The 24,429-nt window shown below is 47.5% G+C and overlaps 1 protein-coding gene across 2 annotated transcripts in view; it reads left to right on the plus strand.

Moving 5' to 3' along the window:
* The window catches only part of LOC138284826 (mucin-2-like), a 283,362-nt gene that overhangs the window by 181,998 nt on the left and 76,935 nt on the right, over window positions 1–24,429 (plus strand). For both annotated transcript variants that reach the window (XM_069224011.1, XM_069224012.1), the window contains exon 3: window positions 6,766–7,518. In XM_069224011.1, the coding sequence (XP_069080112.1) occupies window positions 6,766–7,518 (753 nt within the window). The remainder of the gene's footprint in view (window positions 1–6,765; window positions 7,519–24,429) is intronic.

Genomic DNA, 24,429 nt, shown 5'->3' on the forward strand with positions numbered 1-24,429 from the left:
TCCCTATGTGATGGAACAGCTACAGAGACAGCGTGTGTGGCTAATAGGTGACTCTGGTTACCCCAACCTGCCGTGGCTATTGACCCCAGTGAGGAATCCCAGGACCAGGGCAGAGGAACGGTACAATGAGGCCCATGGGCGTACTAGGAGGGTGATTGAGCGAACCTTTGGGCTCATGAAGGCCAGGTTTAGGTGCCTGCATATGACAGGTGGATCCCTAATGTACTCACCAAAGAAGGTGTGCCATATCATCGTGGCGTGCTGTATGCTCCACAACCTGGCTTTGCGACGCCAGGTGCCTTTCCTGCAGGAGGATGGTCCAGATGGTGGTGTTGTAGAAGCCGTGGAGCCTGTGGAGAGTGAAGAGGAGGAAGACTCTGAGGACGACACAGACAATAGGGACAGAGTGATACAACAGTATTTCCAGTAACACCCAGGTAAGAATCACCCACGCCATTTCCCAATTGCTTCTAGCCTCCTGCATCTGTACTTTCTGTAGTTCCCCACAGATGTTTTTCATTAATTTTTGCCTTTCCCTTTCCTTCTCAGTGCTGTCTGACTCAGTACCTGACTTCTGCTTGGTTCGCCCATGAAATACAGCGTATTGACATTGGTATGTTGTCATGACTAATTGACAGAACAGAAATTGAACAGTAATATGTAATACATTTGTTAATAATACAGCATGACTCAAAACAGATTTGTGTGCAAAATGTGATTTATTTACAGTGCTAGATATCGGTACATGTGATTCTAAGGGTGATGGGTGGGGGTGGAGGAATATCCATGGCAGAGTCCAGTTCTCAGTCTCACAGGTGCATTGTTCTTTTGCCTGTGGAAGGATGGAACATAGGCAGTTCATGGTTGGACAGGGTGGCAATGTGGGACAGTGGGAAGACTTGAGGGGGTATGTCCTGCTGGCGGGGGTCTTGACATCCTACTCTGTCTTTTTTTTTGGTCTCAGGCTCCTCTTACGGAGTGGTTGTTCTTCAGCAGGAGGTGGAGTTCTGGGGGGCTGTCGAGGTGTTGGGACCTCCTGTCCACTAGCGCCGGCGGAGGTGGTAGGCTGTTCCTGGTCCGGCCTAGTGACAGGGGCCCTGTGTGGTGCACCATGGTCCCGCAACGTCCTCTATCCTGTGGAGGGCCAGGACGATGGTCCCCATTGCGGTCCCGATGATTCTCAGCTCCTCCCTGAACCCCATGTAGCGTTCTTCCTGCTGTGCCTGGATCTCAGTGAACCTGGCCAGTACGGTCGCCATCGTTTCTTGGGAGTGGTGGTATGCCCCCATGATGGTGGTGAGGGCCTCTTGGAGAGTGGGTTCCCTGGGCCTCTCCTCCCCCCCCTGTCGCACAGCAGTCCTCCGAGCTGCCCGGTTTCCCCCGGCCTCTGTCCCCTGGACGGTGTGCCCGCTACCACTGCCCCCAGGTCCCTGTTGTTGTTGTTGGGGTGTTGGGTTAGCCTGGGTGCCCTGTAGTGGCGGACACACCGCTGATTGAGCTGTCCTAGAGACAGAGGCATGGGCCCGCTGGGTGGGAGCTGTGCTGGTGTTGGCAGAGGGGGTCGGGTCTGGTGTGGCCTGTGGCTGCCTGAGGGGAACCGACTGCCCAGAGGTCCCCGATGGTCCGGGCTGGTCATCAGGTTCACTGTCGACAGAGCTGCTATCCTCAGTGTGGGCCTGTTCCGGTGGTGGGATGGACACTTCTGGACCCTCCTGGCTGGTGTGTTGTCGTTCGGGTCCTGCATGGGGTAAGAGAGTTTGGTTATTGTTTCTGTGTGTGCAATAGCGTGCGTGTTATGGGTGCCCTTGTCCCCCAGTGCAGGCATTCCCTTGAGGGAGGTGTTGTGAGGGTAGTTAGGGGGGGGGGTTAGTGCAGTGGTCATGCTTAGGTGATGGCTGCCCATGATTTGTGTTGGCATGCAGGAGTTGGTGTTGGGATGGGTGGGTTGTGCTGGTGAGACATTGTCAGGGAGGATGTGTGCTGGGGGGTTGGGGGTGAGGGTGGGGGTGTGGGTTGGCATGCTGGTGGGGTGGGGGGATATAGTAGTTGAGATTGGACTTACCAGAGTCCATTCCTCCGGCTACTCCTGCGAGGCCCTGAGGATGCAGGATGTTCAAGACGTCTTGCTCCCACGATGTGAATTCGGGAGGGGTGGGTGGGGGTCCGCCGCCAGTCTTCTGGACCGCGATGTTGTGCCTGGAGACCATCGATCGGACCTTCCCCCGTAGGTCGTTCCATCTTTTGCGTATGTCTTCCCTATTCCTGGGATGCTGTCCCACCGCGTTGACCCTGTCCACGATCCGCTGCCATAGCTCCGCCTTCCTAGCTATACTGGTGTGCTGCACCTGCGAGCCGAAGAGCTGGGGTTCCACTCTTAGGATTTCCTCCACCATGACCCGGAGTTCTTGGTCCGAAAAGCGTGGGTGCCTTTGGGATGCCATGGGGTGGTGTGGGTGTGGTGTGGGGTGGTGTATGTGATGATAAGTATGTTGGTGAGTGGTGCTTTGTGCTACTATGTGGTGTGTGTGATGGTGTAGTGTGCCTCAGTGTGTCTTGCTTTGGATTGTCTGCTGTGTCTCTCTCTCCTTCTCTCAGTAATTATGGTCGCAGGGGTTTGTGGGTGATGTGGGTGTGTGTTTTATAGTTGGTTGATTGTGTGGGAGTGGTGTGTGTATGTGTATCAGGTGTGTGTATTTCAAAATGTCCAATGTGGCTGTGTTTTGGTGCTGTGTGTGTATTCTGACCGCGGCGGTGTGTACCGCCAATGGAATACCGCGTTTGAATGACCGCAGTGTGGATTCGTGGGTCGTAATGGAATGGGCGTATTTCTGTTGGCGTGACGGTGGAGGTTTGGTCATCTCCAGTTTATCGCTGCCCGCTGATGTGGCGGCCTGCAGTGGAGGACGGAATTTTGGAGGTTTGGCCGTTGTGGGTCAGAATGACCGTGGCGGTTGACCGCGGCCGCGGCGGTGTTATGGCGGTCTTCTGACCGGCGGTAAGGGCCTTTTACCGCCGAGGTCAGAATGACCCCCTCTGTGTGGAAATACTGGACACAATTCATCAACTGTCATCTGCACACAGACTTACCCTTCAATACAAAGATCTACCATGTGTTCAATATCTATGATGCACTAGGAGCACATGCATTTTATAAACACTTACACTCATTAGTGGGGCACAGGCTGTACAATTTTAAATAGAAAAGTAATATGGTAGTTCCCCGCCGATATGTAAACTCTTAAACACGCTAGCACAATCATTGGATAATGTGATCAGTAATGTCATTTAAGATGTGATCAGTGTTGTCATAAATGATGTCATAGAACACGTCATGGGTGATTTAGTATGTGAAGTCGTAACCAGTGCATGGCAGGAGTGCAAGTTAGCTCTGCTAATTATAACTGATGAATTTCTGTGCTTTTTAGTTCAAAATGTTAATGTTGTCACTGATATATTCACCTAACAATACCGTTAACTTAACCTTTGTTTTTTCAGTGCATTTCTACGGTTCTTCTAAACAAAAAAATACCTTTTTTATCACACCTAACGTTAATGTTATTTTACCTTTTGTTCTTTCAGTAAATTTCTAGGGTGTTTTTAAAGTAAAGTAATATTTTATTACCAGAGCTAAAACAAACTCCCTGCATGGCCGGTGGTTGTCCACAGAGCCTTCTTAAGTCCATTAGGCCCCAGAGCCTTATGTTTTTTAAAGAGGAGGGGGACAGCAAGGCCCCTTTCCTGAAGCTTCTAGTACACTTTTTAAAAATTAATGGGGGAGGGGCTATGTGCCCTCCCTCCCTCAGCCTTCTTAGGTCCTGGAGATCCCATTCCCCAAGGCCCTTTTTAAAATTAAAGGGGAGGGGAGCATGTAACTGCCCTCCCTTAACCCTTTAGGGCCCTGGGGACTCCATCCCTAAGGCCCCTTTTTTTAAATTAAAGCAAAAGGGGCCCCAATGTGGGCCCCCTCCTTGAGCCTTCCAAGGCACTGGGGACTCTATCCCCCATGGCCCTTTTTTTAAATTAAAGGAGAGGCAGGCCATTTGGCCCCCTACCTGGGCCTTGTTAGATTTCTGGGACTCCACAGCCCATAGCCATTTACTTAAATAAAGGAGAGGAGAGCACACTGCCTCCCTTGCTGAGTTAATATTGGCCTCCGGACCGCATCTCCTGGGGGAATCAACTATTAAAGGTGGGTGCTTGGCATTACTCCCACCTGGAGGGAGCAGCTATTAATACTGCATCCTCCGGGTGGGATCAATGTGTTGATCTCTTTAACTGTCTGTATCATTGTGGGCAGGGAAACAGATCAAAAGTCCATCTTCAGTAGGCAAGAGCATTTTTAAATCTTCTACCCCCTCAGAGTGAACTTGGTGTTAGCTCCTACTTGGCAGGAGATTAAAAAATGCTCCTGCCAGAGGGGAGTAAATACAGGTTTCTTTGCCCATGCCAGTGAGGGCAGGGAAACTGCCATGTTCCAGGGGTGGGCTCCCCAAGACATAGTATGTGAAGTGCCCCAAGGGATGGAGTACCCAGGGCTATTGATGGCTTAAGGAGGCACGGCCATTTGTCCCCCCTTCCTTAAAGTAATCGGCCTCCTCTCTCCATTTTCAAAGCCTTTGACTCCGAGGGGGGGGGGGGCCTGCTGGAACTTTAGATGCTCAGCAAGGGGTCCAAATAGCCCCTCTCTCCTTATTTAATGTTTTTGTCCTGGAGGTAGGCTCCCAGAGACCTTTGAAGACTTATGGCGAGAGGCCCACATGACCCATACACAATGTTTTCTGAAGTGGAGGTGGACTCCCTGAGGCTTCTGATAGCTTAGGGAGGGGGCCGTGCATCCACCCCTCCACTTCATTTCAGCTCCAGGGTGGGCTCACCAGGGCCTTGTCAAGGCTAGGAGAGGAGGGTTGAGCGCCCCTCTCATTATTAAAACAAAGCTGCTCCGCTTGCCATTTTGTTTTTTGTTTTTTTTTACGATGCCATGGGACTCCCACAGAATAGCAGCATTTTTTGCAGATTTTTTTTCATTTCTGGATCTAAGAGGAGTCCTTCTGGGTCCCTCCCATGGTGGCTTGGGGTCATTGATTTAGTTATACTTATTAAGAAACTATTACTCGTGGGCTAAACTTACTTACCAGCACAAGTTATAGTTTATTCAGCTAAGTATAACTATAACTGCTGAATTTCTATGGTTTTGTGTGAGTAAGCCATCAACTTAACTATAACATCCCTGTAACCTTTGCTTTTTTACAGTGAATTTCTATGTTTTTTAATGTAAAGTAATATATGATTCCAGTACATCAATAGAACCATGTCCTCTCATTGCCTTTGGCCGTGCACAGCAGGGGTTAGCCGCAGGCCTGTGGCCAAACCCCTGCATGCACTCAAGCTCACTCTGCCCTGTGTGGTGGGGGTATGGTGTGTGAGTTTGTTTTTCCCCATAGGGCTTTGGATCCATGGATACATCGTGGATTTACACAGGGGGGTTGTGCCATATGCCACAGTGGATTCACTGATCTGCAGATCATCCAATTGTGTCCTATGAGGTCAGGATACCTCTCTCCTGACAAAATGGCAGCCACAACTTTTCTTTGAGGTTGTGGCCACCCAACCAAGGCCTTGCTTTTTGCCCACATCCATGGGTACATGTGGATGCCCTGGGGGTACTTCTGCATCCCTAGATAGCTCTATATTTTGCTTGAATAACTCTGAAACTTTTGACCATATTTACACCAAGTCACAAAAAGAGCTCTTTCTTGACCAAGACCTACCTTTCTGTAAAATTTGATGTAATGCTGTTCAGCGGTTTGGACTGTAGCTCTGTCTAAAAACTACAAAATCCCTACATACATTGCATGGGAAAACATATTTTTGGGACTACTCCTTTGTCTCAGCTCGCTTGATGAATCACCCCAACACTTTTCAAACAACAGCTGAAGTAACTGGTAAATCAGTTTTGAAAAGTTTATGAAGATTTGTCAAATGGCACAAAAATTATTCGCGAAACAAAAACACTATATACATATATCATTGATGTCATAAATGAAACATGTCATGAGAGAGAGATGTACCATGAAAATTCAATTCAAGCCAATAAAGATAATTGGTGAAAGATAATATATATATATATATATATATCCTTCACTATTTGCTTGAATTTTCTTCTTCTTACCACAGCTTACAGTACAAGGCAGTGGTCATCATTTTACTGTGAAAGAAAGAAGTGGCACTTAAAGAAGACAGTTAGTTTCCTAACAATACGGTAGAAGACACTTGACTTCACCAGCGATTGCTAGTACCTACATAGATTAGGTTGGCTTTACAAGTATGTCATACTAATCAGGAAATTTATTGAAAGATGTAATATTGGTTCATCAGCATATATCATCATTGGCAAAATTACTCATCCTATTGAAAACAAGCACAATTTATTAGAATGCCAAAAGTAGATATGCATATTTTATTTTGAAGCTACACCCTCTTAATTTTGTGAAGGACTCTTAATCAGTTGTCTTTTACTTAAGAGAGACATTTAGTAACCATGTAAGTTATTGCAACTTTGTCAAAGACTTGTTAAGAAGTTGCTTCTGACTTAAGAAGGACATATAGTAAAGTTCTGAAGGGCTACATTCTTGTTAAAAAATTCATTCTTTGTTTTCTGATGAAATAAAAACTAGTGATCTAGCAATTACTTGAGATAACTTTATCTAAATGACAGGCCAAACTGAAGGGCTTTAAAAATGCTTTCTCTTTTTCTTTCACCTCTAGATGCACTGACAGCCAGAGATTGCCACCCAGTCCTCGCCGTTATTTCCGAAAATAAGGGATACGTGACATGTTCCTGCAAAAATGGATATATTGGTGATGGCTTTAAATGCACTGCTAAGTCCAACTGCAAGAATGACGACTGCTGTGCCTCAGGATACAAATGGGATAAGATGAGTAAGGCCTGCATGGATGTTCAAGAGTGTACTGACAACACCATGAACAAGTGTGCCCCCAGAAACACCTGCATCGACTTCAGAGGCAACCACCTGTGCATGCAGACTCACCCAGCAGCATGTGGCTCCACCATCTGTAACCCTGACCAGGACTGTCTCCTTGTTAACGAGATCCCTCAGTGTGTTGATCCCTGCAGGAACTACCAGGAGCTATTTGGTCCCAGTCGACTTTCCTCAACTAAATCCAAAGGCCAGTTCTCCACTGACCGCTACCTTTTTGGCTGGTTCCGGTACATCGGTGGTGAGGGAGTGAGACTGCAGGAAGGCTGTGTGGCTGGCGGTCTTAAATGTGGCTCTGCACAGCCCTATACGCTGCAAATAGGAAGTCATCCAGCTTTGGGAGACGAGATTAGGTCTGTGCCACTGTTCATGAACACAGTGTGGTCAAATTCAACAAACTGCATAAGAAGCGATTTGATCAAAGTCAAAGCCTGTCCAGCACCCTCATCCAAATCAAGCCACAATGGATTCTACATTTACAAGTTCAGCGGGTTGCTCACCTTTGAAGTTTACTGTACAGGTAAGAGCCGTCTCCTAACCTGATCACATGGCAAAAGGGCACAAGATGACCGTAGATAGAGAGAGAAAAAACTATGGGTCAAATGTTCAAAAGATCCCATGATCTGTATCCAGGAGCTCCAAAGATCACCAAAGGGACTTTACATTTTATATAGGATTTTTGGAGGTAGGCTCTGATGTGTAAACTTTTGCAGTGCAATAGGGCTGGTGGACATCTGACTTCTGCACATTCATTAAGCCTATGGGGCCATAGGGTAGAGTTCAAGGCCCACTGGAGGAGTTAGAACCCTATTATTAATTTTCTGATGCTTAGATGCTGCAGTCACTAGGACAGATGTACTGTGAATACCCTGTGACATTGTTTGGCTATTTTAATTCTTTGACCCTTTAGAAGGCATGTAATAGTTTTGTGGAACTGAGTTAATTGAGGATATAGATGCTTCCATCCACAATGGAATGGGGTAAATATTGATCCCTTTCCTCCTCCTGCTCCCCCAAAATGCCTTTTCCCCCTTTGAGCAAGAATATTACTATTTAATAAAGTGGGAGTAATTTGAATACATGAGATTAGTTGGTATCTCCTTCAATTTTTAGGAGACTCAGTAAATCAGCTCAGACTGGGGAGTTCATTGCTTTAATCGTGGCTGTTCATTAAGACCTTTTTGTCACATGCCCAACTGCTATCCTAGTCTGTGATTTTCTAAATTCAAAGCTCACACTGCATATTTCTTGCACAATAACATAGAACTATTAGCGAGTTCTGTGTGCCACTTTGTATACAAAATGTAATCCAACTATTCTTAGCCATGGATGCCAATTCAACAAAATGTCCGAGGTAGCACAAGTGAGATCATACACGCTTTGACCGTATTGACAGCACAGGAAATTATAACATATGACCCCTGACCTCAATTTTCCTAGAAAGTGAGGTCACATGACCTTCAACCATAAGCCATGGTAGTAATTGACATCACTGAAGCTCCATAATAACTGAATGATTAAACTTAACAACAAAACACATATACATGTTTATTTTAGATACCCAGCATATTTTAATTAGAGTACTGATGTGATCTACCAGGGAACATTTCTCATTTCTCTTTGGTTTACATGAAAAATGCTGTGTTCATTTGAAGAGGATGGTATAGTGCAACTAAACAAGGAACAGTAAAGGGAAGATAATTATTTATACCGTAAGCTGTCATAATGGTCATAAAGACAATAATGGTTCCCTAAATTATAACTCATTGAAAAGTTTTAAAGTTTTAAAGTTTTAAAAAATCATAAGGAAAGGCAAAAAAAAGATTTTAAAAAACAGAAGTAACTATGGGCCAGATCAGATGTAGGAACCGTTTTGCATGGCGCAAACTGCGAAATTCGCTGTTTGCGCCATGCAAAACGGGCACCGCGATGCACATTCCCATTTTGCGAGTTGGTACTGACTCGCAAAATGGGAATGCGACTCGCAAATAGGAAGGGGTGTTCCCTTCCTATTTGCGATTCGCACCGCAATGCAGAATTGCTTTGTGACCGCGAACGCGGTCGCAAAGCAATTCGCGGTTAGCACCCATGTGAAGTGGGTGCTAAGTCATTCGCAAAAGGGGACCCCTTCCCCTTTGTGAATGTCGTAAAAAATAGTTTTTTCAGAGCAGGCAGTGGTCCAATGGACCACTGCCTACTCTGAAAAAATGAAACCAAATGGTTTCATTTTTTTGTTCGTATTGCAACTCGTTTTCCTTTAAGGAAAACGGGCTGCAATACAAAAAATAAAAACTGCTTTGTTTAAAAAGCAGTCACAGACATGGTGGTCTGCTGTCTCCAGCAGGCCACCATCACTGTGAGTGCAGGGAATCGCAAGGGGGTCGCAAAATTGCGACCCACCTCATTAATATTAATGTGGTGGGTCTTTGCGACCCCCTTGCGATTCGCAGATGGTGTCATGGACACCATTCTGCATATGGTTTTGTCAGTCGCAAATTGCTAGTCGCTCTAATTCGCAATTTGCGAGTCGCAAAACCATATCTACCTACATCTGGCCCCATGCCCTTTTGAAGTAACTGATATGCTCCTGGTGCATATTTACAAAGCTAAATTTGATCTTAAATATTAGTGTGCATCATAATTTACCTCATTGGTAATTTCTGGGATTCATGGCTGTGAGAGAACAGTTCTGACCTTCTGGTCCGTGCTGATTTTTAACTTTTTGGCTACCTGGTTTTTGATCTTTTACTGTGAGGGAGCCACTTAGTCGGGGACTCACCCACAGTAGTCATGGTAAAATGGACTGCACATGTTTACCACCATTGCAGCCTTGCTAAGGAAAGGCTGTTGTGGCACAGCAAGAGTAGGAGCTGGTTTCACATGATCATGTGTGCACATGCATGTGCACCCATGTGAGGGCTGCGTCGGGAGGATTTCTGCCATGCCCAGCCCAAGAACTGTGCTTAGGTAGTCTGGTGCAGAAGGAACTTTGCAGAGTGGGTGGTGACCTGTAGTAGGCCTCATGAGATGGGTATTAATATGTGAGGGATAGTCAGTGCGCTTACTGTCTTTTCACTGTAGGGACACTCCATTAAATGTAAATGGAAAAGAGTGGCCTAGGGCATAACTCAGGTCCCCTAGGGCCCAGAGAGTCGAGACTCACACAGATGTATAATATAACCTGTATTTAAACAATGATGCAGTATGTTACAAAAGAATAGTTGTACAACTTATGGGTCATCCAGGAATGTCATCAGTCTCTGACTCAGCTCAAGATTAGGATCAATTACTGCTCTATCCAGCTGACTGAGGAGGGCCTTGCATAAATCAGCCAGCTGTCAGCCCCTGCCAGGAAATTAGTGGAGAGGCCCCGTAAGGAATGTCAGGGAGGAGGGACTGAGTTTCAGAGCACATATGGCCCTAGCTCCTGGATGGTGCCATTATCAGCTATCCCAGAAGACTGTGCAGGGAAGAGAGGACAGGGGCAAGAAAGTGATGTGGCACATCTGGATAGGCCCGGGGTACAGACCTGCTGGACAATTCAGCCCCCAATTAAAAGGACCTCCATAGGGGAGAGCCCTCTCTATCTTGGCTGTACTTCACCGCTGGACACTGGGACTGCAGACAGGCATCATGGGCAACTGGAAGAAAGATCCCCCTTGCTGCTCCCTGGGGCAGGCACTCTGCCCCTAGAGGACTTTAGGCCTAGCGAGGCGCATGCCAGGGCCTGGTAAACTGGCCCCCCTGAGGACTAGTTGGGGGAAAGGCTGGGCTGGCGCAAGGACAGCTGCCCAGAAGAAAAGGAGGGTGTCCAGAAGAAAGGCTGGCTCAGGGAGTCAGTGGGACTGGCTTTCTACAATCTGGGACCCTTCTAGGCAAGGAGGCCTAACACAAGTTCTATGGTCGATGCCCCTGGGGTGGGCCAGGGCCCAGGGACTGCCCCCAAGACAAAGAGAAGCTGGGGGAGTGCCGCCACACCCTCCTTGTGGCAGAAGAGGGGGCCCGTATCCCATTCCAGTGCCCTTTGAAGCCTGGCCCATTCATGGAGATAAAGGAGGGGTGCCATTGTGCACCCCCCTTCGGCGTGATTGTGAATGGGTCCCAGACCCCATGCTGGGGTGCCCTGCGGCAGAATTAAAGTCAGGAAGTGCCTTTGTGCTCCCTGTGAAAATCCAGGAAGGGGGCCCTAGGCCCCATCGTGGGGTCCCGCCAAGAAGGTTGGCCAGGAGCACCGTCACGCCCCCGCAAAGTTGGCTGCTGGCTTGGAAGGGGCCGGCAGCCAAAGACAAAACTCAAAATACCAACGGGGCACTTGACCCCATCCCGGGGCCCCCATGCAGAAGTTGAAGTCAGCGCACCTGTGAAGAGACCCAGAGGGACCCAGGACCCCATCCCGAGGCCCTGGGAAGAGGAGAGTGGGGAGCGCCAACCCACTCCCCAGGAAGGTGATGAGGGGCCCTGGGCCCCATACTGGGGCCCAGATGCAGCAGTAAAGGAGGGGAGAGTACTGTCGCACTCCCCCAGGCGGCCCGCCCGGCAGCCGCTTGTGTCTGCCCACAGGAGCAGGCAGACACCAAGTGCAGGGCCGGCTCCTGCCGCAGCACCTGTAGGTGCTGGCCGAGTGGGTAGCCAGCAGGAGTTGCTGAGTGTGTGGTCCCCGAGCCACTCCCCAACATTAACCACCTGACAGTGGTGTCTGGGTTGGACCAGACACCTCTCAGCACAAGGGCAAGTGGGGGGTGGGCTCCACGCGCTGCCCTCAAATGATGAGGGAGCCATGTAGGGAGTGTCCGGGTGGTGCCAGACACCCCCAAACAAATATGAACGTGGCATGAGTCCACTTCAACTAGAATAAAGCAACTCTCTCCAGCACAGCGGGAGAGCCACTTATCACATATGCATCCCGACCCACAATGCCTTGTGAGGCCCAACGTGTCCATGAGCCCAGTACTCAGCGCATGGTGGCCCCAGGATGATGGAGCCAACCCAACCAAGTGCCCACGGGCAGGGGGAGCTGCAGGAGTAGCGCAGTCTCCCCCCCCCACTACTCTAGGTTGGGTGGGACAACAGAATTATAACCCGCCAAGGGTTACAACACAATGTAAAGCACAAGCTTCTTGGAAGTAATTTCTTTTATTGTGGGACTGCACCCTTTAGGGGTGTAGGATGGTATTCCACCAGGTTAACCTAGGGTAATTAGAAAGTAATATAAAAGTAATCAGAAAGTAATCCTAATCTTCCATCTATTCCAACATGCCTTTATGTTTCTGGTTGATGATGAATTTAGTAATGAGACTGACAGCTAGCTCTTTTCAAAGTAGATGTATTTTACTGCCAGATTTACGTGCTCTCACTTCAATTTACAATCAGATATTGCATTGGGATACCAGGAAATGGTTTGCCATGTGGGTTGTTGGATTATATTTCCCCTCAGGGGAGACCAGATTGATTACACAATGTCATCCAAGAGTAATTCCATCAAGTGTACATATTTGTAAATTGTTGCCTAGAACTGAGTAGTGTGTGCGTAATAAATGTACTTTTACTTTATCGAAAGAAACAGCATGGACTGGACAATCATTTATTGAGTGTCATGCTTGTGAATGGGAATTACTAGCCCGCACCATCTCCCTTGTGTATGCCTTGAACGGCTCTGCAACGCTACCCTACGAGAGTCAAGCGCTACAGTGGGGTTTATGGTTTCCAGTGGTGGTCGTGTGCAGACTCATTACTTGAGCAGGCCACACAACTAATCCCTCACCTTACAAGAATGGCAGGCATAAGCCAGCCCGCTTAGTATCCTAGAATCTTGGCCATTAGAGCAGCGTTCTCGGTCCCCATAAGTCCCATTCAAAGGACAGGATTGAGGACATTGCTGCATACTACTATAGGCCTGATATAGATATGACTATATCCTGTCCCCCTAATTACAACTGCATTATATCCTATGGCACATCTAATTAGGTTGACACAAATTACGTCACGTTTGTGACTGAGTAACCCATCACCATCCTTTAAATCAGGCCCTAATTGTGGTTTGCTTTCCAAATTATTGAACACCTACAAATTGGTATGTTTGTAGGCATTTACAAACTCCTATCATTCCCCTTTTCATTCTGGAAAGAACTGTGGTTTTACAACAGTCAAATGCTCGTGTAAATCCCTTTCTAAAGCAGGAAGGAGAAGAGATCTGACCAAAGTTTAATGTGGTGTTGGAGAAGGTGTTTCTGCAAAGGGAAAATATTTTTTCTGAAGAGAATAAAAGAAATAAAATGTGCATTTCCACTGGGGAATTCATTATCCCTATTGGAAATTCTCTGCCATAGAGAACTTCATAAACTGGAGATGGATTTCAAAGATGGAAATCACATGATTTCCAAAGGAATCCACATGGAAATATGCACCTGACAAAGCTTTGCAGGCAGATTTCAATAATTTCAACAAGAGGTCATCAGTTCCTAAAAGTGGCAAAACTACAGTAGAAAATAGATTTTAAAATCGTAGCTTAGTTTTACTACTTCTAAATGGAGCCGATACATTGAATATGAACCAGCCAGGATCTATACTCGAATGAATGAATCCCAATCATTCTATGTGCTACATATATAAAAAAAGCAACATATTTTTAATAGTTTTTGAGAGTCAAAAGGCAACTCTATATTGGGGGTAATAGCTTATTTGCACTGTCGTTTTGTAATGCAAGTCAGGTTTCAAGCAGTAGTGAACCACAGATGGCTCATCTAGTTTATGTGGCTCATGTTAAAACATAATGCAGTAACACCACACTGAAACATGCCAATAAAGCATAATCCCATATTTTTTCAGTGTGGCATTTCCACAATATTGAGTATTGGGAAGATTAGAAATGAACTTATCAAGAAGCTGTGACCTGAAATATGTTTGTTTTCCCTCTCCAACCTTTTTGTCCCCATAAAAAATATCACAAGTTTTTCCTAGTGGAATATAAATAGGCAAGAGAACTCAGGAGTGGGGTACCTCAATGTAAACTGTTTTACAAATTTGAGCGTAAACTCCTATTTGTATCAGAAATGTGATTAACATAGACTCATATTGATAGGGTATGTATGAGGAATGAATCAGAGGTCTTTAATACTAAAGAGGTCTATGATAACTTTGATGGCAACCTTTGAGACAGAAGGTGTCTTGTGAAATAGTTGAAGTAACATGGAGGTTGAAGATTTACTGCCTGTAGGAAAGTACCATCTTGCCTGGCATGTTACCCCCATTTTTCACTGTATATATGTTGTTTTAGTTGTATGTGTCACTGGGACCCTGGTAACCCAGGGCCCCAGTGCTCATAAGTGTGCCTGAATGTGTTACCTGTGTAGTGACTAACTGTCTCACTGAGGCTCTGCTAATCAGAACCTCAGTGGTTATGCTCTCTCATTTCTTTCCAAATTGTCACTGACAGGCTAGTGACCATTTTTACCAATTTCATTGGCTTACTGGAACACCCTTATAATTCCCTAGTATATGGTACTGAGGTACCCAGGGTATTGGGGTTCCAGGAGATCCCTATGGGCTGCAGCATTTCTTTTGCCACCCATAGGGAGCTCTGACAATTCTTACACAAGCCTGCCACTGCAGCCTGAGTGAAATAACGTCCACATTATTTCACAGCCATTTTACACTGCACTTAAGTAACTTATAAGTCACCTATATGTCTAACCTTTACCTGGTAAAGGTTAGGTGCAAAGTTACTTAGTGTGAGGGCACCCTGGCACTAGCCAAGGTGCCCCCACATTGTTCAGAGCCAATTCACTGAACTTTGTGAGTGCGGGGACACCATTACACGCGTGCACTACATATAGGTCACTACCTATATGTAGCTTCACCATGGTAACTCCGAATATGGCCATGTAACATGTCTAAGATCATGGAATTGCCCCCTCTATGCCATCCTGGCATTGTTGGTACAATTCCATGATCCCAGTGGTCTGTAGCACAGACCCTGGTACTGCCAGACTGCCCTTCCTGGGGTTTCTCTGCAGCTGCTGCTGCTGCCAACCCCTCAGACAGGCAGCTGCCCTCCTGGGGTCCAGCCAGGCCTGGCCCAGGATGGCAGAACAAAGAACTTCCTCTGAGAGAGGGTGTGACACCCTCTCCCTTTGGAAAATGGTGTGAAGGCAGGGGAGGAGTAGCCTCCCCCAGCCTCTGGAAATGCTTTGTTGGGCACAGATGTGCCCAATTCTGCATAAGCCAGTCTACACTGGTTCAGGGACCCCTTAGCCCCTGCTCTGGCGCGAAACTGGACAAAGGAAAGGGGAGTGACCACTCCCCTGACCTGCACCTCCCCTGGGAGGTGTCCAGAGCTCCTCCAGTGTGCTCCAGACCTCTGCCATCTTGGAAACAGAGGTGCTGCTGGCACACTGGACTGCTCTGAGTGGCCAGTGCCACCAGGTGACGTCAGAGACTCCTTGTGATAGGCTCCTTCAGGTGTTAGTAGCCTTTCCTCTCTCCTAGGTAGCCAAACCCTCTTTTCTGGCTATTTAGGGTCTCTGTCTCTGGGGAAACTTTAGATAACGAATGCATGAGCTCAGCCGAGTTCCTCTGCATCTCCCTCTTCACCTTCTGATAAGGAATCGACCGCTGACCGCGCTGGAAGCCTGCAAACCTGCAACATAGTAGCAAAGACGACTACTGCAACTCTGTAACGCTGATCCTGCCGCCTTCTCGACTGTTTTCCTGCTTGTGCATGCTGTGGGGGTAGTCTGCCTCCTCTCTGCACCAGAAGCTCCGAAGAAATCTCCCGTGGGTCGACGGAATCTTCCCCCTGCAACCGCAGGCACCAAAAAGCTGCATTACCGGTCCCTTGGGTCTCCTCTCAGCACGACGAGCGAGGTCCCTCGAATCCAGCAACGCTGTCCAAGTGACCCCCACAGTCCAGTGACTCTTCAGCCCGAGTTTGGTGGAGGTAAGTCCTTGCCTCACCTCGCTGGGCTGCATTGCTGGGAACCGCGACTTTGCAAGCTACTCCGGCCCCTGTGCACTTCCGGCAGAAATCCTTCGTGCACAGCCAAGCCTGGGTCCACGGCACTCTAACCTGCATTGCACGACTTTCTAAGTTGGTCTCCGGCGACGTGGGACTCCTTTGTGCAACTTCGGCGAGCACCGTTTCACGCATCCTCGTAGTGCCTGTTTCTGGCACTTCTCCGGGTGCTACCTGCTTCAGTGAGGGCTCTTTGTCTTGCTCGACGTCCCCTCTCTCTGCAGGTCCAATTTGCGACCTCCTGGTCCCTCCTGGGCCCCAGCAGCGTCCAAAAACGCCAAACGCACGATTTGCGTGTAGCAAGGCTTGTTGGCGTCCATCCGGCGGGAAAACACTTCTGCACGACTCTCCAAGGCGTGGGGGATCCATCCTCCAAAGGGGAAGTCTCTAGCCCTTGTTGTTCCTGCAGTATTCACAGTTCTTCAGCCTAGTAAGAGCTTCTTTGCACCAACCGCTGGCATTTCTTGGGCATCTGCCCATCTCCGAGCTGCTTGTGACTTTTGGACTTGGTCCCCTTGTTCCACAGGTACCATCAGTCAGGAATCCATCGTTGTTGCATTGCTGATTTGTGTTTTCCTTGCATTTTCCCTCTAACACGACTATTTTGTCCTTAGGGGAACTTTAGTGCACTTTGCACTCACTTTTCAGGGTCTTGGGGAGGGTTATTTTGCTAACTCTCACTATTTTCTAATAGTCCCAGCGACCCTCTACAAGGTCACATAGGTTTGGGGTCCATTCGTGGTTCGCATTCCACTTCTGGAGTATATGGTTTGTGTTGCCCCTATCCCTATGTTTCCCCATTGCATCCTATTGTAACTATACATTGTTTGCACTGTTTTCTAAGACTATACTGCATATTTTTGCTATTGTGTATATATATCTTGTGTATATTTCCTATCCTCTCACTGAGGGTACACTCTAAGATACTTTGGCATATTGTCATAAAAATAAAGTACCTTTATTTTTAGTATAACTGTGTATTGTGTTTTCTTATGATATTGTGCATATGACACTAAGTGGTACTGTAGTAGCTTCACACGTCTCCTAGTTCAGCCTAAGCTGCTCTGCTAAGCTACCATTATCTATCAGCCTAAGCTGCTAGACACCCTATACACTAATAAGGGATAACTGGGCCTGGTGCAAGGTGCAAGTACCCCTTGGTACTCACTACAAGCCAGTCCAGCCTCCTACATTGGTTGTGCAGCGGTGGGATAAGTGCTTTGAGACTACTTACCACTCTTGTCATTGTACTTTTCATAAGAGAAAAATATACAAAACAAGGTCAGTGTATATACACATAGCCAAAAAGTTTTGCATTTCCTCTTTTCACTCTTTTCTAAGTGCTGAAAAGTACTTCTAAACTTTCAAAAAGTTCTTAAAAGTTTAAAAAGTTTTTTCTGTCTTTCCAAAAAGTTCTGAAAACTTTTTTCTCTTTGTCTATCACTTTAACTCTCTCTAAAAATGTCTGGCACAGGCCAAAAAGTTGAACTGTCCAAACTTGCATATGATCACCTTAGCTGGAAAGGAGCAAGGAGTCTCTGCATAGAGAGAGGTTTGAGTGTAGGGAAGAATCCTTCCTTAGAACTGTTAATTAATATGCTTAGAGTACAGGATAAGGCCATAAGTGCCCAATCTGTAGAAAAAGTAGCTAATGGTTCTCAATCTGATCCAGGGACTCCCCCAGGAAAAGGTTCAGGAAAGAAACTTCTCAGCCTGCCCATTACTAGACAGTCTAGCATAGTTGGTACAGAGGTTGAATCACATCATACTGATGATGTGCTCTCACATTATGCTGGTAGCCAAGCTGTTAGGGTGCCCTTGGTAAGGGACAGGTCTCCTTCTGTTCATTCCCATCATACCTCTGTATCTAGAAATGTCCCTCCCACCCACCCTGATGACAGATTGTTAGAAAGGGAGCTCAATAGATTGAGAGTGGAACAAACCAGACTGAAGCTCAAGAAGCAACAGCTGGATTTGGATAGACAGTCTTTAGAAATAGAGAGGGAAAGACAGAAAATGGGTTTAGATACCCATGGTGGCAGCAGCAGTATTCCCCATAGTCATCCTGCAAAAGAGCATGATTCCAGGAATCTGCATAAGATAGTTCCCCCTTACAAGGAGGGGGATGACATTAACAAGTGGTTTGCTGCACTTGAGAGGGCCTGTGCTGTACAGGATGTCCCTCAAAAGCAGTGGGCTGCTATCCTATGGCTATCATTTACTGGAAAAGGTAGGGATAGGCTCCTTACTGTAAAAGAAAATGATGCTAACAATTTCCAAGTTCTTAAGAATGCACTCCTGGATGGTTATGGCTTAACCACTGAACAGTACAGGATAAAGTTCAGAGATACCAAAAAGGAGTCTTCACAAGACTGGGTTGATTTCATTGACCAGGCAGTGAAGGCCTTGGAGGGGTGGTTACATGGCAGTAAAGTTACTGATTATGACAGCCTGTATAACTTGATCCTGAGAGAGCATATTCTTAATAATTGTGTGTCTGATTTGTTGCACCAGTACTTGGTGGACTCTGATCTGACCTCTCCCCAAGAATTGGGAAAGAAGGCAGACAAATGGGTCAGAACAAGAGTGAACAGAAAAGTTCATACAGGGGGTGACAAAGATGGCAACAAAAAGAAGGATGGTAAGTCTTCTGACAAGGGTGGGGACAAATCTAAAAATGAGTCTTCATCAGGCCCACAAAAACACTCTGGTGGGGGTGGTGGGTCCAAATCCTCCTTTAATCAGAACAAGGAAAAGAAACCATGGTGCTATTTATGTAAAATAAAAGGCCATTGGACAACAGATCCCAGTTGTCCAAAGAAAGGCACCACAGCTCCTACCACTACAACCCCTACTGCTACACCTAGTGTCCCTACTAATAGCAGTGGTGGTGGGAGCAAACCTACTAATAGCCAATCCAAGGGAGTAGCTGGGCTCACTTTTGGTAATTTAGTTGGGGTTGGTCTGATTAGGGAGACCACAGAGGCTACTTTAGTCTCTGAAGGGGCTATTGACTTAGCCACTTTGGTTGCTTGCCCCCATAACTTGGAGAAGTACAAGCAACTAACCCTAATAAATGGTGTTGAGGTCCAGGCCTACAGGGACACAGGTGCCAGTGTCACAATGGTGATTGAGAAACTGGTGCACCCTGAACAACACATACTTGGACACCAGTACCAAGTAACCGATGCTCACAACATAACACAAAGCCACCCCATGGCTGTTGTAAATCTCAACTGGGGGGGGGTATCTGGTCCAAAGAAAGTTGTGGTAGCTTCAGATTTACCTGTAGACTGTCTATTAGGGAACGATTTGGAGACATCAGCTTGGTCAGATGTGGAGTTGGAGGCCCATGCAGCAATGCTGGGCATCCCAGGGCATATTTTTGCTTTGACAAGGGCTCAGGCCAAAAAGCAAAAAGGACAGGGAAGCTTGGATCCTGGAACAATGGACCAAGTGCTCCCTAAAGCTAGGGCTAGTAGAAGCAAACCACTTCCTACTATCCCTCCCTCTACAGTGGATTCTACTTCTGAGGAAGAAGAATTCCCTCCCTGTGCAGAACCTACACCAGAGGAGCTGGAAGCAGACACTGCTGAGCTTTTGGGTGAAGGGGGGCCTGCCAGAGAGGAGCTGAGTGTGGCACAGCAAACCTGTCCCACATTAGAGGGTCTCAGACAGCAAGCTGTCAAACAGGCTAATGGGGATGTCAGTGACTCACACAGAGTTTACTGGGAGGACAACCTCTTGTACACTGAGCATAGGGATCCTAAACCTGGAGCTGCCAGGAGATTAGTGATTCCTCAGGAGTACAGAAAGTTCCTCCTAACACTGGCACATGACATTCCCTTAGCTGGGCACCTGGGTCAAATGAAAACTTGGGACAGATTGGTACCACTGTTTCATTGGCCTAGGATGTCTGAGGACACAAAAGAATTTTGTAAGTCCTGTGAAACCTGTCAAGCCAGTGGCAAGACAGGTGGCACTCCAAAGGCACTCCTTATCCCACTGCCTGTGGTTGGGGTTCCCTTTGAAAGGGTAGGGGTTGACATAGTTGGCCCCCTTGACCCTCCTACTGCTTCAGGCAATAGGTTTATCTTGGTGGTAGTGGACCATGCCACAAGATATCCTGAAGCTATTCCTTTAAGGACCACTACAGCTCCTGCAGTGGCAAAGGCCCTCCTGGGAATATTTTCCAGGGTGGGCTTCCCAAAGGAAGTAGTATCAGACAGAGGAAGCAATTTCTTGTCTGCATACTTAAAGGCCATGTGGAAGGAGTGTGGTGTAACTTACAAGTTCACAACACCCTATCATCCACAAACAAATGGACTGGTGGAGAGATTTAATAAAACTCTCAAAGGCATGATTATGGGACTCCCTGAAAAACTCCGCAGGAGATGGGATATCCTTCTACCATGCCTCCTTTTTGCCTACAGGGAGGTACCCCAGAAAGGAGTGGGCTTCAGCCCCTTTGAACTTCTTTTTGGACACCCTGTTAGGGGTCCACTCACACTTGTAAAGGAGGGTTGGGAACAACCTTTAAAAGCTCCTAAGCAGGATATTGTGGATTATGTACTTGGCCTCAGATCAAGGATGGCTGAGTACATGAAAAAGGCCAGTAAAAACCTTCAGGCCAGCCAAGAGCTCCAGAAGCAATGGCATGATCAGAAGGCTGTTTTGGTTCAGTACCAACCAGGGCAGAAAGTGTGGGTCTTGGAGCCTGTGGCCCCAAGAGCACTCCAAGATAAATGGAGTGGTCCACACACAATTGTTGAAAAGAAGGGTGAAGTCACCTACTTGGTTGACTTAGGCACTGCCAGGAGTCCCCTTAGGGTGCTCCATGTCAACCGCCTGAAACCCTACTATGACAGGGCTGATCTCACCCTGCTCATGGCAACAGATGAGGGACAGGAAGAAGACAGTGATCCTCTACCTGATCTCTTCTCTTCCACAGAACAAGATGCTCTTGTGGAAGGTGTAGTTTTGGCTGATTGTCTTACTGCTGAGCAGAAAGATAATTGCATAAATCTCCTAGGACAATTTTCAGAACTCTTCTCCATTGTGCCAGGCACCACTTCTTGGTGTGAGCACACTATAGATACTGGAGACACTTTACCTGTCAAAAGTAAGATCTATAGGCAGCCTGACCATGTCAGGGACTGCATAAAGCAAGAAGTTCAGAAGATGTTGGAACTAGGAGTGGTTGAGCACTCTGACAGTCCATGGGCTTCCCCTGTGGTACTGGTACCAAAACCCAATTCTAAAGATGGAAAGAAGGAAATGAGGTTTTGTGTCGACTATAGAGGTCTCAACTTGGTAACCAAAACTGATGCTCACCCTATACCCAGGGCAGATGAGCTCATAGATACACTGGCATCTGCCAAGTATCTAAGCACTTTTGATTTGACTGCAGGGTATTGGCAGATCAAATTGTCAGAAGATGCTAAATCTAAGACTGCATTTTCTACCATTGGAGGACATTACCAGTTTACTGTAATGCCTTTTGGTCTGAAAAATGCACCTGCCACTTTTCAGAGGTTGGTGAACACAGTCCTGCAAGGGCTGGAAGCTTTCAGTGCAGCATGTTTGGATGATATAGCTGTCTTTAGCTCCAGCTGGGATGATCACCTGGTCCACCTTTGGAAAGTTTTGGAGGCCCTGCAAAAGGCAGGCCTCACTATCAAGGCTTCAAAGTGCCAGATAGGGCAGGGTAAGGTGGTTTATCTGGGACACCTTGTTGGTGGGGAACAGATTGCACCACTTCAGGGGAAAATCCAAACTATTATTGATTGGGTTCCCCCTACCACTCAGACTCAGGTGAGAGCCTTCCTAGGCCTCACTGGGTATTACAGGAGGTTCATTAAGAACTATGGCTCCATTGCAGCCCCTCTTAATGACCTCACATCCAAGAAAATGCCTAAAAAGGTATTATGGACAGCAAACTGTCAGAAAGCTTTTGAGGAGCTGAAGCAGGCCATTTGCTCTGCACCTGTCCTGAAAAGCCCTTGTTACTCTAAAAAATTCTATGTCCAAACTGATGCATCTGAATTAGGAGTAGGGGCAGTCCTATCACAACTTAATTCTGAGGGCCAGGATCAACCTGTTGCTTTTATTAGTAGGAGGTTGACCCCTAGAGAAAAGCGTTGGTCTGCCATTGAGAGGGAGGCCTTTGCTGTGGTCTGGGCTCTGAAGAAGTTGAGGCCATACCTGTTTGGCACTCACTTCATTGTTCAGACAGACCACAAACCTCTACTTTGGCTAAAACAAATGAAAGGTGAAAATCCTAAATTGTTGAGGTGGTCCATATCCCTACAGGGAATGGACTATACAGTGGAACATAGACCTGGGAGTAGCCACTCCAATGCAGATGGACTCTCCAGATATTTCCACTTAGACAATGAAGACTCATCAGGTAATGGCTAGTCTTATTGTCCTTCGTTTGGGGGGGGGTTGTGTAGGAAAGTACCATCTTGCCTGGCATGTTACCCCCATTTTTCACTGTATATATGTTGTTTTAGTTGTATGTGTCACTGGGACCCTGGTAACCCAGGGCCCCAGTGCTCATAAGTGTGCCTGAATGTGTTACCTGTGTAGTGACTAACTGTCTCACTGAGGCTCTGCTAATCAGAACCTCAGTGGTTATGCTCTCTCATTTCTTTCCAAATTGTCACTGACAGGCTAGTGACCATTTTTACCAATTTCATTGGCTTACTGGAACACCCTTATAATTCCCTAGTATATGGTACTGAGGTACCCAGGGTATTGGGGTTCCAGTAGATCCCTATGGGCTGCAGCATTTCTTTTGCCACCCATAGGGAGCTCTGACAATTCTTACACAGGCCTGCCACTGCAGCCTGAGTGAAATAACGTCCACGTTATTTCACAGCCATTTTACACTGCACTTAAGTAACTTATAAGTCACCTATATGTCTAACCTTTACCTGGTAAAGGTTAGGTGCAAAGTTACTTAGTGTGAGGGCACCCTGGCACTAGCCAAGGTGCCCCCACATTGTTCAGAGCCAATTCACTGAACTTTGTGAGTGCGGGGACACCATTACACGCGTGCACTACATATAGGTCACTACCTATATGTAGCTTCACCATGGTAACTCCGAATATGGCCATGTAACATGTCTAAGATCATGGAATTGCCCCCTCTATGCCATCCTGGCATTGTTGGTACAATTCCATGATCCCAGTGGTCTGTAGCACAGACCCTGGTACTGCCAGACTGCCCTTCCTGGGGTTTCTCTGCAGCTGCTGCTGCTGCCAACCCCTCAGACAGGCAGCTGCCCTCCTGGGGTCCAGCCAGGCCTGGCCCAGGATGGCAGAACAAAGAACTTCCTCTGAGAGAGGGTGTGACACCCTCTCCCTTTGGAAAATGGTGTGAAGGCAGGGGAGGAGTAGCCTCCCCCAGCCTCTGGAAATGCTTTGTTGGGCACAGATGTGCCCAATTCTGCATAAGCCAGTCTACACCGGTTCAGGGACCCCTTAGCCCCTGCTCTGGCGCGAAACTGGACAAAGGAAAGGGGAGTGACCACTCCCCTGACCTGCACCTCCCCTGGGAGGTGTCCAGAGCTCCTCCAGTGTGCTCCAGACCTCTGCCATCTTGGAAACAGAGGTGCTGCTGGCACACTGGACTGCTCTGAGTGGCCAGTGCCACCAGGTGACGTCAGAGACTCCTTGTGATAGGCTCCTTCAGGTGTTAGTAGCCTTTCCTCTCTCCTAGGTAGCCAAACCCTCTTTTCTGGCTATTTAGGGTCTCTGTCTCTGGGGAAACTTTAGATAACGAATGCATGAGCTCAGCCGAGTTCCTCTGCATCTCCCTCTTCACCTTCTGATAAGGAATCGACCGCTGACCGCGCTGGAAGCCTGCAAACCTGCAACATAGTAGCAAAGACGACTACTGCAACTCTGTAACGCTGATCCTGCCGCCTTCTCGACTGTTTTCCTGCTTGTGCATGCTGTGGGGGTAGTCTGCCTCCTCTCTGCACCAGAAGCTCCGAAGAAATCTCCCGTGGGTCGACGGAATCTTCCCCCTGCAACCGCAGGCACCAAAAAGCTGCATTACTGGTCCCTTGGGTCTCCTCTCAGCACGACGAGCGAGGTCCCTCGAATCCAGCAACGCTGTCCAAGTGACCCCCACAGTCCAGTGACTCTTCAGCCCGAGTTTGGTGGAGGTAAGTCCTTGCCTCACCTCGCTGGGCTGCATTGCTGGGAACCGCGACTTTGCAAGCTACTCCGGCCCCTGTGCACTTCCGGCGGAAATCCTTCGTGCACAGCCAAGCCTGGGTCCACGGCACTCTAACCTGCATTGCACGACTTTCTAAGTTGGTCTCCGGCGACGTGGGACTCCTTTGTGCAACTTCGGCGAGCACCGTTTCACGCATCCTCGTAGTGCCTGTTTCTGGCACTTCTCCGGGT

This window comes from Pleurodeles waltl, chromosome 3_1 (assembly GCF_031143425.1).
Source record: "Pleurodeles waltl isolate 20211129_DDA chromosome 3_1, aPleWal1.hap1.20221129, whole genome shotgun sequence".
Taxonomy (NCBI): Eukaryota; Metazoa; Chordata; class Amphibia; order Caudata; family Salamandridae; genus Pleurodeles; species Pleurodeles waltl.